The 12,709-nt window shown below is 55.9% G+C and overlaps 2 protein-coding genes across 2 annotated transcripts; both read right to left on the reverse strand.

The window, feature by feature from the left end:
• Window positions 1-651: 651 nt before the first annotated feature.
• PLIN5 (perilipin 5) lies at window positions 652-7,932 on the reverse strand. Its single transcript, XM_037165237.2, has 8 exons — window positions 7,862-7,932; window positions 7,021-7,101; window positions 6,055-6,250; window positions 5,116-5,198; window positions 4,579-4,759; window positions 3,393-3,592; window positions 1,993-2,109; window positions 652-1,667 (listed from the first exon to the last, which is right to left on the reverse strand). The coding sequence occupies exons 2-8, from the start codon at window positions 7,078-7,080 to the stop codon at window positions 1,137-1,139; spliced, it is 1,368 nt and encodes a 455-aa protein (XP_037021132.2). The 5' UTR covers window positions 7,081-7,101; window positions 7,862-7,932; the 3' UTR covers window positions 652-1,136.
• An 810-nt stretch (window positions 7,933-8,742) lies between these two features.
• Window positions 8,743-11,234, reverse strand: LRG1 (leucine rich alpha-2-glycoprotein 1). Its single transcript, XM_037165230.2, has 2 exons — window positions 11,121-11,234; window positions 8,743-10,399 (listed from the first exon to the last, which is right to left on the reverse strand). Exons 1-2 carry the CDS (start codon window positions 11,150-11,152, stop codon window positions 9,310-9,312), a joined length of 1,122 nt encoding a protein of 373 aa, XP_037021125.2. The 5' UTR covers window positions 11,153-11,234; the 3' UTR covers window positions 8,743-9,309.
• Window positions 11,235-12,709: the final 1,475 nt, after the last annotated feature.

The raw sequence follows: 12,709 nt of genomic DNA on the forward strand, positions 1-12,709 counted from the left end.
CATTGCTTGCCCACCCACCTGTGGGCAAGGCTCGGACTCAACCCCCAGGCAATGGGGGGGCCGGAGAGGTTCCTGAACCGGGGCAGGGAAGTGAGTCTGGCTGGTGGAAAGCAGGCAGGGCTGAGTCCCAAGGAAGCCTGGGGCCATCCTGACCTCATCGAATCAGACTGTGGTTTCCCAAAACCCTGCCTGGCCTCCAGGGAGTCTGAGGGGCAGGCAAGAATGTGGTCAGGGCATGGAAGGGCCCCCATGAGACTGTCCTGTGGCCCTTGCTCTGCCTGTGTCTCCCCAGTTCTGACCAGTGGAGAAACCACAGCAAGACCAGCTCCTGGGGGTCCAGGGAGGTGGGCCAAGGGAGTGGCTGGCCCATCTAACTTCTTTCTCCTAGATCCTGCCCCCTATAGTTTCCAAGACATTCATTTATACCAAAGTGTGAACTTGCACTCCAGGAAGCACAGCTGAAGGGGCAATGCTTAACCCAAGCGGGCTGGGCACTGAAGGTAGAACTACAGACAGGATGTCAAGCTGGTGGGGGCGGGCATCACTCCTTTCAAATCTCCATCCCTGGCTTGTGCCATGTGGTCACACAGCCCTGGGCCCCCAGCACCCTGCACCTGAGACCATCCCCGGTCAGAACAGAGGCCATGGGCCTTTGGGCAGCACAAGGCACCTTTATTCTGGAGAGCATACCCCAAACAGCAAAGCAAGTGGGTCTGGCAGGCCCGGCTGGTGCAGCTCAGTCCTGGGGGCCCCTCAGTCCAAGATGTGCAAGCTTGGGGAGCAGGGGAGTGCTCCTTTTTCAAAGCCCCAAATAGAAGCCATTGGGCAAATTGTGTGTTTCTCCAAAATTTGATCGGCTTCTTGGGGTGAGGGAACAGGTGACCACAGACAGATGAACCCAGCTGAGGACTAGTCAGACCTGGATTAGGTTCATGTCCCTATATGTCCAAGGGACATACTGGGGAGGATCTGATATCAGTGAAGCTGGCCTAGATTCAGAATTCCACCGGAACCCCCAAATCCGTGCCTGGGCCAAGGTTGACATTCGGTGTTAGTGCTTCTGCATGGCCACTAGGGGGCAGCAGGATAAGGAGGTGAAGTCAGCCTTCTGCCTCTGGCTGCAAGGCCCAGTCCGGTCAGAAGTCCAGCTCTGGCATCAGGGTGTGCTTGGGGTTGCTGGGGGGCTCAGGCTCCTCCTCTGGAATGTCCTCCGGGAAACCCGTCCCGTCCCGGTGCTGGGCCTGCCAGGCTCTCTGCTGCGCCGGCCAGTCCAGGTGTGCCCAGCGAGGATCAGGGCTCCCCACAACCTCGTCCACTAGGTTTTCCAGGTCTGGTGGGGGCGCCGACCGCTCTAGGAGAATGGGCGAGAAGGGCCCCACGAGCCAGGGCAGTGGCACGGCCTGCACCACCAGCTCTAGCAGCTCGTCCACGCAGGCGTGGGCCCGAGCCACTCTGCCCCGTCCCTCAGCCAATGCCGCCGCGGGCACGTCCCCGAAGCAGCGTGCATCGGCGAAGGCGGCCTGCAGGGCATCCACGTTGCGCCGGACCTCGGTCACCTTATCCTGGGCGCCCCGGGGCAGGCCCCGCACGCTGGTCTCCAGTGCGTCCACTGAGCCCTGTAGCTCCTGCATAAGACTTCGGGACAGTACCAGCGTTTCCAGCTCCGCCTGCGGGGAGGGGCGGAGAAGGGCGGGGCCTCAGTGTCCGGGAGGGACACTTGCTGAGACCACAGCCCTGCCTCAGTTTCCCCACGAACACAGTGGGATTATCTGCCTGCCTCTGTTTCCCCCATGGACACAAGACAGCCCTGCCTTCCCAAAAGTGGGAATCAGGGGAAGGTTTCCCTAAAGGACCCACCATAAGACTTTCCTTGCCTCAGTTTCCTCCATGGACACTCCAACCAGCTGACCTCACCAGCTGGTTAGAGGCAGCTCAAGACCCTGGCAACCCTGGGCAGATCCAGAACCACCTCCTACACCCCCACCATCCTACCTGGCTGCGGCGGCGGCCATTCTGCAGGGCACCGAAGTTCCAGTCCCCCCACAGGTCGTGCACTTTCCCAGGGCGGGCTGGGGCAGTGGGGGTCACCCCACACCGCACAAGGTCAATCTGTGGGGGTGGGAGAAGTGGTCATCAGAGGTGGAGGATTTGGGTTGTTGGATCTGGCCTTATTTAAGCATCTAGGGAACACCTGTGAGCAACCTTCCACACCTGCTGATGCAGCCGGGCCAGCCTGTTCACTGTCTCCTCTGCCCTCTGGCAGGCCCTGCATACATAGTTCCTTGGAGCTTAGACTCACTGCTGGCGTTTGCTCATGCTGGTCCCTCTGCCAGATAGTCTTCCCTCCACCCTACTCCCCACCCCCCTTCCTGGTTTGCTCCAGTTCTACTCTCAATGCAGACGTCACCCCTCCAGGAGGTCTTCCCTCCTCCCCTCCTGGCCGGATAGATCTCTCCTCTGGGTCCCATAAACACCTGCTGTGTTCCCCGTTATGACCTCGATCTCCCAACGGGACTGTGAGTATCCTAAAGGAGTCACTGTGCCTTCAGTACCCAGGACAGGGAATGTATTAGAAAATAAACAGATAAATCATGGCCCATCGATACAATGGAATAATATTGAGCCATTAAAAGGAAGTTCTGATACATGCTGCAAAATTGAACCTTGAGGGTATTATTCTCAGTGAAACAGACCTACTCAGGCACTCACAGGCGCCCTCTAATGGATGTTATGGGGAGGACAGTTGGGTCCAGGAGGATAGCTGGGGGACTAGGTGAGCAATTGTGGGGGCTGGGTACAGGTGGATGGAGGATGAGGAGGGAGGAGATGTGGGTAGATTCAGGATAGACTTTGAGGACAGAGCTCATAGTGTGGTCGATGTGTCAGATGTGGGAGGGGATGAGAATATGGAGCTGCAGGCAGTTGAGGTGGGGAGAGGGGATGTGAGATAAGAAGGTTGGGGCATCTGAATGTATCGAGCCCAGAAAGCAGGAGCTATCATGTCCCTTTAGAGCAAGGAGACAACGTTGGAAGAAGCCGGCTGTGAGCTGGAGCCTAAAGATTGGAGAAGATTGGTGTTCCTGACAGGAGAGTGAAGGAAAAGGTACCTTCTCTCTCTCTCTGGACCTATCTTAACTGCCTATAAATTACAACTCCTACTTCTCCTCCTCCACCAAACCCCTTCCTTACTCCCCAGGCTGGCTCTTAGCAGTCCCTGAGCTTCCCCAGCCCCAGGCAGCGCCCCTCCCCAACCCTGAACACACACACCTAGAGGCAGCTGGGCACAGTTCTGCCTCCCCCTTCAGTCTAGCATGGGACCAGGAACTCAGCTGGTGCTGGATCCATGCTTAGTGGCCTGCATTACAGGGTGGGGGCAGGCGGAGGGCTCTCACCAGCTCCAGCATCTCCTGCAGCTGGGCCAGTGTGTCCTGGGCATGATGTTTCTTCTGCCTCAGTTTCCCCACAGAATGCTCATAGGCCAGGTGGCGGAGCCGGGTTGACAGGGAGCCCAGGCGCACGAAGTAGCCCTGATGTCTCCTCTGCTCTTCCACTGAGCCCACTTCCGGGCCTTCAGCCTCCCTGGCCAGCGCCGCTGGAGGACAGGATGAGGGATAGGGGTCAGCATAGATACCACCTCCATGTCTGTTCACTCTCCTTCTGCTTGGACAAGCCCATGGGCTTCCAGATTTATAGTTTCCCTTTATCAATATCAACTCATTCAACCTTCCCTAAACCTTGTGATGTAGGGACTTTTATTAGCCCCCCATTTCACAGATGGGGAAAACTGAGGAAAAGAGAGATGAAGTTCTACAGTGTGCAAAAAACAGAACTGGGATTCAAACCTAGACACTTTGGCTCTAGACTATTCTTTCTTTTTTAAGATTTTTTAATTTATCTTCAGAGGGGAAGGGAAGGAGAGAGGAGAGAAATATCAATGTATGGTTACCTCTCATGAGTCCCCTGCTGGGAACTGGCCTGCAGCCCAGGCATGTGCCCTGACTGGGAATGGAACCTCGATCCTCTGGTTTGCAGGCCCACGCTCAATCCACTGAGCTACACCAGCCAGGGCTTCTAGACTATTCTTTAAAAGTTTTGGCCCTGGCTGGTGTAGCTTAGTGGATTGAGCATGGGCCCGCGAACTAGACAATCGCAGTTCGATTCCCAGTCAGGGCACATACCTGGGTTGCAGTCTGGCTCCCTGCAGGCCAGTTCCCAGCAGGGGACTCAGGATGTGTGGGGCAAAAGCTCGTTGTTAAATGCATACAGTAAATCAAAAGATTTTAAAGGCATCGTACAGTCCAGATGATATAATTTGGAGAACTAGCAGTTCGAGACCATGACTCTCTCAAGTCTTTAAGCCAATTATGCCCTTGGGGTCTGGGTGGTCTGTTTCTAGGAGAATGTGGGCTGGGGGGGCCATGGAAGTAGAGTGGGAGGTCGGGGCTAGGCTCCAGGCCCACGTTCCTGCTGATCAGTCATGTCCTTGAGCGAGTCCTGAACCTCTCTGATCTGTAACCTCCGGGGATGTGGACTGGGCAGGAGGACTCAGGGGTGGGGTGGGGAGGGCCCTGGCCTCACCAAGCTCCTCCTCGGTCATGGGCAGGAAGTGGTCCACCAGCTCCTCCGACTTGCCCAGCACAACGTCCACAGCGTGGCTCATGGAGCGCTTCAGCTCCACGCTCCAGCGCCGGCTCTGCCGTGCCAGGCCCACCACGCCAGTCATACTGCTGGCCACTGCGTCCTTGGCTGAGGTTACCACCTAGAGGGAGAGGCCTCTGATCCAGGTGCTGTTAGAGTCTGGCTCCCTTCCCTGGCCCCTGGGGCTAGGGGTCAAGGATTCCTGGCCAATTCCCAGCTCTGGGCCAGAATTCCTCCTCTATAAATTGGGGGAAAAAAAAAATCTCTCTCACATGGTCGTTGAAGGGGTTATCAGCACCTACTGGCACATATTAAGTGCTCAATAAATATGGGTGCCAATTATCTTCATCTGGCTGGTGTTTTTTGAGGTGACCAAAGTCCCAGGGTCCTGCTGCCAGAGGGGTTCAGGCTGCATCTGGGAGGAGACAGTCTTCCTCCCTCCCACCCCCTGCACGTCCCCATGGTCTGGTGTCTTACCATGTCTGAAGGTTGCTGGAGAAAGGGCAGCTTCTCCTCCAGCTTGTCTAGGCCCCTGCAGGCAAGATCATTCACTGTAGCCACTGGAGAAAGACAGACAGAGAGAGGTGGGGAGAATCTGGAAGATGACAAGGGAGATACAGAGGAACATAGAAGGAGGGAGTGCTGGAGGGAGAAGCAGGGAGAAAATAAGAGAACAGGGAGGGAGGGAGGGAGGGAGAGAGAGACAAGATAGGGAGAGGTCAAGGAAAGCCTGCTTGGCAGGGACAACCTGGCCGGTCCCCTGAGGGGCTGGAGACCCTGTGGGTGTGTGTGGGCCATCCAGCTGGGCCCTGCCCCCTCTGCCTTCCCCACCTCTGCTCTGCCACTGGCTTCTGCCAGCACCAAGGTGACTCCACACCACTGCTCAGCTCAGATGCCGCAGCAGCGAGCAGGCTCAAGGTCATTCAAGCCAGCAAAAGAGGTGGGGAGGCCCTGGACTGGGCCCCTCAGGTGACCCCCTTCTAGAGCCTTTCTGCCCTCCCCCCATCAGGCTGTTGGGTTGGACTCCTGAGCTGGTCACAGGTCTGGGGAAATGTGGGGCTCAGGGCAGGTGGAGGCAAGGACAAAGGGGCAGATGGGGGAAGGAGGATGGGCAGGCAGAGGGAACCCAAGGCACAGCAGGCCAACCAACAAGGGAGGACGACATCAAGACAGATGGAATGGGGACAGAAGGAGGGGACCACAAGTAAACTGCATAGTAGGACAAGCAAAATAGGACTGAGCGAGAAGACACGGGTGGATGCGGGGGAGGCAGTCAGACTGAAGGCAGGACAGGACAGGTAAGACTGTGGAAGGACACCCAGATCCTGGGGTCCACCCCAGGGCCTGCCATGCGATGGAGCAGGAGAGGGTGGAACCACAGGGCAACCAAAGGACTCTCTGGCCAGGGGGACTCACGCTGAGGCTGCAGGTGGCTGAGCAGTGGCTGGGCGTGGTCCAGGGCGCTGGTGGTGAGGCTGCACACGCAGTGCTCGGCCAGGCGGCAGGCAGAGCCCAGCAGTGGGTGCCTATTCTTGGCTGCACTATACGCACCGGAGACGGCAGTGCATGTGGCCCGGACCAGGGGCAGAGCCACGACTCGCTGCACCGCGCTCTGTGGGAAGGGGAAACATCAAAAGGGTCCCCAGGGAGGTGGGAGTCTCAGCCACCCTTTAGCCCACTTTCTCTCTATGGGCCAGAATGAGGGGTGGGCAAGAGGGCGTATTGAGCACCTGGCTGTGCCCAGCAGAGGAAACCCCCAGGAAGGTGCTCACAGGCTCCTGTTCTCAATAGCACACGCACAGCGTGACAAGTTCTGAAAGAGTCTGGTCGCTAAGGGCACACGGCCTCTGGAGCAAAACTGCCTGTATTCAGTTGTGGTTCGGCCACCTCCAAGCTGTGAGCTTGGGCAAGTGAGTGAACTGCTTGGTGCCTTGGTCTTCACTCTGTAAAATTGGATTCCAGAGCTATGACTGACATGCTGGGGGCCAATGTATGTGAAGTCCTTGGAACACTGACTGATGCAGAGTAGGGCTGCGAGTGCTGCAGCTGCTGCTGTGGTTGTTAAGAGTGCCGTGATGCTGGACGCAGAAACAAGGAGGTGTGGGCGGGCAGACCCAGAGTGGGAGAGGGAAAGTTGGGCAGGGGCCAGGTAAGCCAGCTGGGTCTGCTTGGAGAGATACTCCCTTCCCCGGGCTTCTCCGTGCTTCGCTGGGAAAGGGTAGGAGGTGCTGAGACGCCAGCCTCCATGGTCCAAAATGCTCTAAGAGCGAGGTGCTCGCATCACAGATAGAGGCGATAGGGGGTAACCAGCCTGTAGCTGTTTGGGGAGGGGCTGTACCCCACTCTTCCCCATGCCCTGCTCCGCAGGAGGTGCACCCTCACCTGCTGGTCCTGCTCACACAAGCTGGGTCTGTGGGCCTGAGCCGCCTCATCCTCTGACATGCTTGCTGCAAACAAGGTCACCTGGGGACCAGGACAAAGTGAGGGGGGTTAACCCTCCCATCTCCCTCCCAGGCCTTGGGTTCTGTTTGCAGCCTAAGAGCCTCTGACTCCAGGAAGTTTTGTTCCTTCTTGGGGCCTCAATTTCTTCATCTGAAAAATGGGGTAATGATAATACTTTCCTCAGAATGTCATGAGGAGCACAGATAGTGCATGCACAGGACTCTGCACACAGTAGGTACACATGAGAGAGCCTCTGGCAAGGAGGTGGCTCTGTAGTGATTCAAAGCATGGGCTTAGGGTTTGAGTGCTGTCATTATCTGCTGTGTGACTTTGGGCAAATGCCTTCACCTCTCTGGGCTGTTTGCTCTTCTGCAAAGTAGAGAAGGTCCCTGCTGTCCCTGCCCTGCACAGAACTGCACAAGCAGCCCCCTACAGGGATGCAGGTGGTAACTGTAGAATCCCAATAAACCCAATCAGTTTGACAGTCAGGAAAACTGAGGCACACAGCGGTGCATGCTGGGCTCAAGGTCACTCAGCTTAAGCTTGACTCAGAGTAGATAGTTCGACCTCATACTCCCCGCCGGCAGTTCATCCCCACTCCAGGCCTTCAGAGCCGTGGTCCCCGCCCACCCAGGTCCTGAGTTTCAGCCAACTGGGCCAAGGGTCTCAGCCACCTGCTCCGGCCTGTCACCTCTCTCTTGCTGAACTCTCGCCTGCCCACCCAATTCAGGACCTCCCAGGCCTGCAGAGCGCTCCTGGACGCCACCCGCGTGGTACTCACCTGGGTGTATGCAGCCTCAGCCCCCTGGTACCGCCAAGGACCCCGGACTTGGGCTCCAGTCTCCACCCCCTGCCCGCCCCTCCCGCCTTATAGTGGCTCTGGAGGCGGAGCCTCTGGGGACCAACCAATAGAGAGAGACCCTGTAGGGGCGTGCCTCTGGGGCGGGACTCCAGGCCCACTTGCTCTTCTCTGATGCTCCCAGATCCCTGTGCGGTTGCCAAAGCAGCTGGGGGACTCTGGATGCCCATGGGTTGAGCTTACTTCCGTATCACCCTCAGTGGAGGGCGATCACAGCACCCACCTCCACTCCCAGTGACCTCAGGCAAGTCCTTAATGTTCTTTTTTTTTTTTCAATCCGCCGCTTAACTAAACCAGGAGCCTGGCCGGCCCATTCCCTCAGATTCTTGTTTTACAGATGAGCAAATTGAAACTCAGAATGCTTAAACCGTTCACCCTGGGTCCCACAGCGATCGAAGGATTTTATTTAAACCCAGCTCTGCCAGGCTCCAGACTCTGGCTTTTTCATCATCGTGGCTACAATGACCACCAACAGGCATGACATACCTCCCTGGGGACTGGAAACCTGAGCATGGCCCTGAAGTTCCCAGGACCCCCAAATCTGACCCTGGCACCCAGTATTCCCAGGGTTGTGTCAGCAGGTGGTTCCAGGTTCTGCGTCGTGAGAACGCAGCTCCCTGGGCTTCTGCCCATCTGTTCAGCCTCATCCAGCCTGCCCACACTTGCCCTGGGTGGCTGCCCCCTGGGTTACCACTGGCCAGCATGACAAATTGTTTGGAGACCTGAAGCAATCTGGTTTAATTTAAACCTTCCCCAGGGCACAAGCTCTGGCAGGAATCCACCAGTAAAATGACACCCCGGGCAACGGTCAGAGTTTTATTTCCAGTTAAAGCTCAGGATAGAAGGGAGGAGGAGGACCAGCCACAGGCCATCAGATCCCAATTGCCATCCATTTGGAATTTCCAGTCCAGCACCCCACATCCTGGTTCAAGTCTCTTCTTTCCTCCTTCATCCTAGAGACTTAGGAAGTTGCAGGAAGACAGTGACTTGGGAGATGGAGGAACACAGTGCACGCTAATTTGTACAATTCTGTTTGACAATTATTTATTAAACCCCTTGGGTCTGACCCCTAAGTGATGAATAAGAGGCAACTCAGGCCCTGAACTCAGAGGCCCCCCTTAACTGGAGGGGGAGAGAGCCAGAGCCAGATAAAGACAGCCCCAGTGTGGGCCGGGCTGTGCCAGGGGGAGGGCGAGGGAGCTGAGGGACAGGGAGACCAAGAGATCTGCGATATGGGGAAGGCGTTCCCAGAAGAGGATGTGGCCTGAGCAAGGGCAAGGAGGTCCCAGGGCCTAAGAAGTGTTTTGGGAGGTGTGGGCAACATGGGTCCAGCAATTATGCACTGCCTGCCTCACCCTTCAAAGGGGCAATTAATTGCCCAGCGGGCTGCAGTGTTCTGCCAGGCCGTCCCTACCCATCTCCACCCCAGCCTTAAGCTTCAAATGGGTTATGGCCACAGCCAGTAGGGTCTGGCCCTTCACGGCTTTAGGCTCAGCACAACATGTGTTATTCCGGAAGAACATCTTGTCTTTATTGTCCACAAGCCACTGATAGAGGTCATCCAAGTTTTCGTCACAGACCCAGGGGTTACCGGAGATGTCAAAGCCATCCTTCATGTCCCAGGCTGCTCTGGGCTTCCCCAGGGAGGCCCAGAGCCCCTTGGGCACGCTGGTCAGTAGATTGTTGGAGAGATCCAGCATGTCCAGCTGATTCAGACCTCGGAAGGTGCTGGCCGCCACTGTGGTCAGCTGGTTATTACTCAGGAAAAGGTGATGCAGGTTTGGCTGGGGCACCAGCAGGCCTTCTTCAAGTGCTCGCAATCTGTTGCCTTCCAGGTGCAGCTGCTCCAACTTCAGGGGGCCCCTCAGAAGGTCAGGGGGCAAAGTTTCCAGTTGGTTCTTGCTAAGGTCAAGGATGCGCAGATCGGTGAAGTTGGCCAGCAGGCCATTGGGCAGTGTCTGGAGGCGGTTTCCAGATAGGTCCAGATGCCCCAGGGCTTTCAGGCCATGCAACCATGAGGCTTCCAGGACTTGCAGCTGGTTCTCTGTCAGCACCAGGGTGTGGAGGGCAGCTGAGTTCTGGAAGAGGCCCGGGGGCAGCCGGGTGAGGGCGTTGCGGGTCAGATCGAGCACCTTCAGCTGAGGCACAGGTAACAGAAACTTGGCTGAGAGGTTCTTCAGCCCGTTGCTGGAAAGGTGCAGTTCTCGGAGGTTAGACATGTCCTGGAGGATGTCGGGTGGCAGCTGGGTGAGGTTGTAGAACTCCACAGACAGGAAGGTGGCGTCGGCTCGGAGGTAGCTCAAGAATTTGGCAGGTGGCTGGCAGATGACGGTGCTGCCGTTTTCTGACTGGAACACAAGGCAGGCTTCAGGGGTTGGGGTGACCCCCTGGGCTGAGGGGGCCACAATTATTAGCAGCAGGAACAGGGTTCTAGAAAGAAGGGGGTCCAAGCCCCTTGGGCTGCAGGCAATGACAGAAGGAACTTAATGAGCCAAAATAAAAATATACCCAGCTCAGTGAGACTATACCCAGAATCTGCCCACTTCTTCTCATCTGTACTTCCACCCCACACCCCTCATCGCCTTGCTGGACTAGTATAGTCACCTTCTCCTCTGTGGGTTTTAAAGGCAGAGCCAGTCAACTCCTACCCATCCTGCAAAGCCCCTAACTCCAATGCCCCCTTTCCCATGAAGCTTTCTCTGACACTCCCAAGCAGCATTCTCAGTTTCCCCTCTGTGCTCCTCCTCTTTCTGTTCAGCCCTGACTAAACCAGGCTAGGTTGTGTCCAGCTCCTTCTTGCTTCCAGCACTCAGGTACAACCCAGGGCTCAGGTGAGAACAGGACCCTGAATATGAAAAGTGCCTGAAGCAGGTTTGGGCACAGGCGTTTGGCCTTGGGACTGGGTGGTTTCCAGCTGGCACTGAAACCCTGGGCGGGCTGGGGCTTCTGCTCCTCCCGGTCCCTGCAGCAGGCCTCTGACTTTGGGGGTGGGCTCCCACACCCTGTCCGGGGGGTCTGCAGGCCAGTGCGTGATGGGAGCAAGCCCGTCCTAGTGGAGCCTGAGTGTCCGTTTGCTCCAGCCAGTGGTCCTGCGGTTTGGCCCCACGGCTTCAGTGGTCGGATGGAATGTCTCTGCACTGCCGGTTGGCCAAGCCTGCCCAGGAGTGGCAGGGGGACCTACCTCTGGATTCCCTCTGGGCTCCAGGAGGACATGGTGGCCTCTCTCTTTTCCGGCTAGGTTCCTTTGGTCTGGTGAGTTAGCCTTATACCTGCCTGGGCTGGGGGAAGAGGCACCAACCACAGGGAAGTCCCCACCCACATCCTGTTCCTGATAGTGGCTAAACCTGAGCCAGGCAGGGGAAAGGGAGGGGTCAGGATTGCAAAATTGTTTCCCGGCAGGAGGAGGACAGCAGAGGGTCTCTGCCCACCCCATCTAGTCCCTGCTTCAGCCAAGTTTTCCTTCCCTGATTCCTGCTTTTGGGAAGTGGGCACCTCAGAACCTCTGGGGCTGAGTCCCTACTTTCAACCCAGGAATCAAGGGTCAAGCCTGGGGGATGGGGCAGCTCTTTGAGCAAGAGGTACTATTTATGACACATCTGAGCAACCGGGAAGTGCAGCGAAGAGAACAAAAAACACTTGGTCTTGAATTTATGACATGTAGTTGGATATATTTTTATTGAAATAATTTTTTAGAAATACAGTTCAGAAGTGATGATGCCAAAAATCTTTGAGGCCTTTGAACAATGGTCTGGGAAGGGCTAAACTCGGTCTGAATCCCAGCTGTGCTAGGACTGCTTTGCTTTGTGACCGTGGGCAAGTAGCTTAACTTTTCTTGGCCTCTGTTTCCCCATCAGTGAAGTGGAATTCAATGTCCGAGACCCGTCTATTCTTCTTTTTAATTGAATTTAATGGGGTCACACTGGTTAATAAAATCACATAGGTTTCAGGTGTTGTGCTTTCTTTCTTCATCCTAAGCTGATGCACTATTTGTTTTGGATCTTTTGTTTACTAGTGAATGCATTCGAAGGCTACACATTTACCTTTAAGAATGGCTTTGGCTGCATCTCATGGGTTTGGCTATTCAGTGCTTTCATTCTTGTTGAGCTCTAAAAGTTCACGGGTGCTTTGACATCTTTATCTGTCTTGTCTAGTGACAGCCTCTTCTCCCTGGCCCCATCCGTTAACGGCCTGTCCCTATTCAGCTGTGAGGGTGACTGTGTTCTGTCTCAGTGAACACACAGGCTCAGAGACAAACACATAGGCTGACAGTGACAGACACTGATAAAGAATGACAGATAGACACATGCGACTCCACAGACATAGATACTGACACAGAGAAAGCAAAAATACATAGAACCCAAGAGAGACACGGGCAGAGCAGGACACACAGGACAGAATGGCAGGCCTGGGGAGACACACAAAACAGAACACACCAAAAAGGGCAAAGGGCCTGAGCAGATATTTTTTCAAAGAAGACATATAAATGGCCAGAAGATACATGAAAAGATCCTCAGCATCACTGATCACCAGGGAAACGCAAATCAAAACGACCATGAGATATGACCTCACACCTGGTGGAATGGCTATTACCAGTAGGACAAGAAATAACACATGTCACAGAGGAGGTGGAGGAGAGGGAGCCGTCTGCACTGTTGGTGGGGACATAGGAGATGCGGCAGCTGCTGTGGAGAACAACGTGCAGGTTCCCCGGAAGGTTAGAAATGGAGCTGCCGCACCACCCAGCAACTCCGAGTCTAGGCGTTTATCTGA

Source organism: Artibeus jamaicensis, unplaced genomic scaffold (assembly GCF_021234435.1).
Source record: "Artibeus jamaicensis isolate MK-2021 breed Jamaican fruit bat unplaced genomic scaffold, CSHL_Jam_final scaffold_537, whole genome shotgun sequence".
Lineage (NCBI taxonomy): Eukaryota > Metazoa > Chordata > Mammalia > Chiroptera > Phyllostomidae > Artibeus > Artibeus jamaicensis.

Bases quoted from the DNA above. Each gene is read 5' to 3' on its own strand.
- PLIN5 (XM_037165237.2), bottom strand. From the start codon at position 7,080: ATGTCAGAGGATGAGGCGGCTCAGGCCCACAGACCCAGCTTGTGTGAG. The intron at 4,760-5,115 runs GTAAGACACCAG...CTCTCCCTCTAG, and splicing joins TCCAGCAACCTTCAGACATG to GTGGTAACCTCAGCCAAGGA. The intron at 1,668-1,992 runs GTAGGATGGTGG...CCCTCCCCGCAG, and splicing joins ATGGCCGCCGCCGCAGCCAG to GCGGAGCTGGAAACGCTGGT.
- LRG1 (XM_037165230.2), bottom strand. From the start codon at position 11,152: ATGTCCTCCTGGAGCCCAGAGGGAATCCAGAG. The intron at 10,400-11,120 runs GTAGGTCCCCCT...CATTGCCTGCAG, and splicing joins AGCCCAGAGGGAATCCAGAG to CCCAAGGGGCTTGGACCCCC.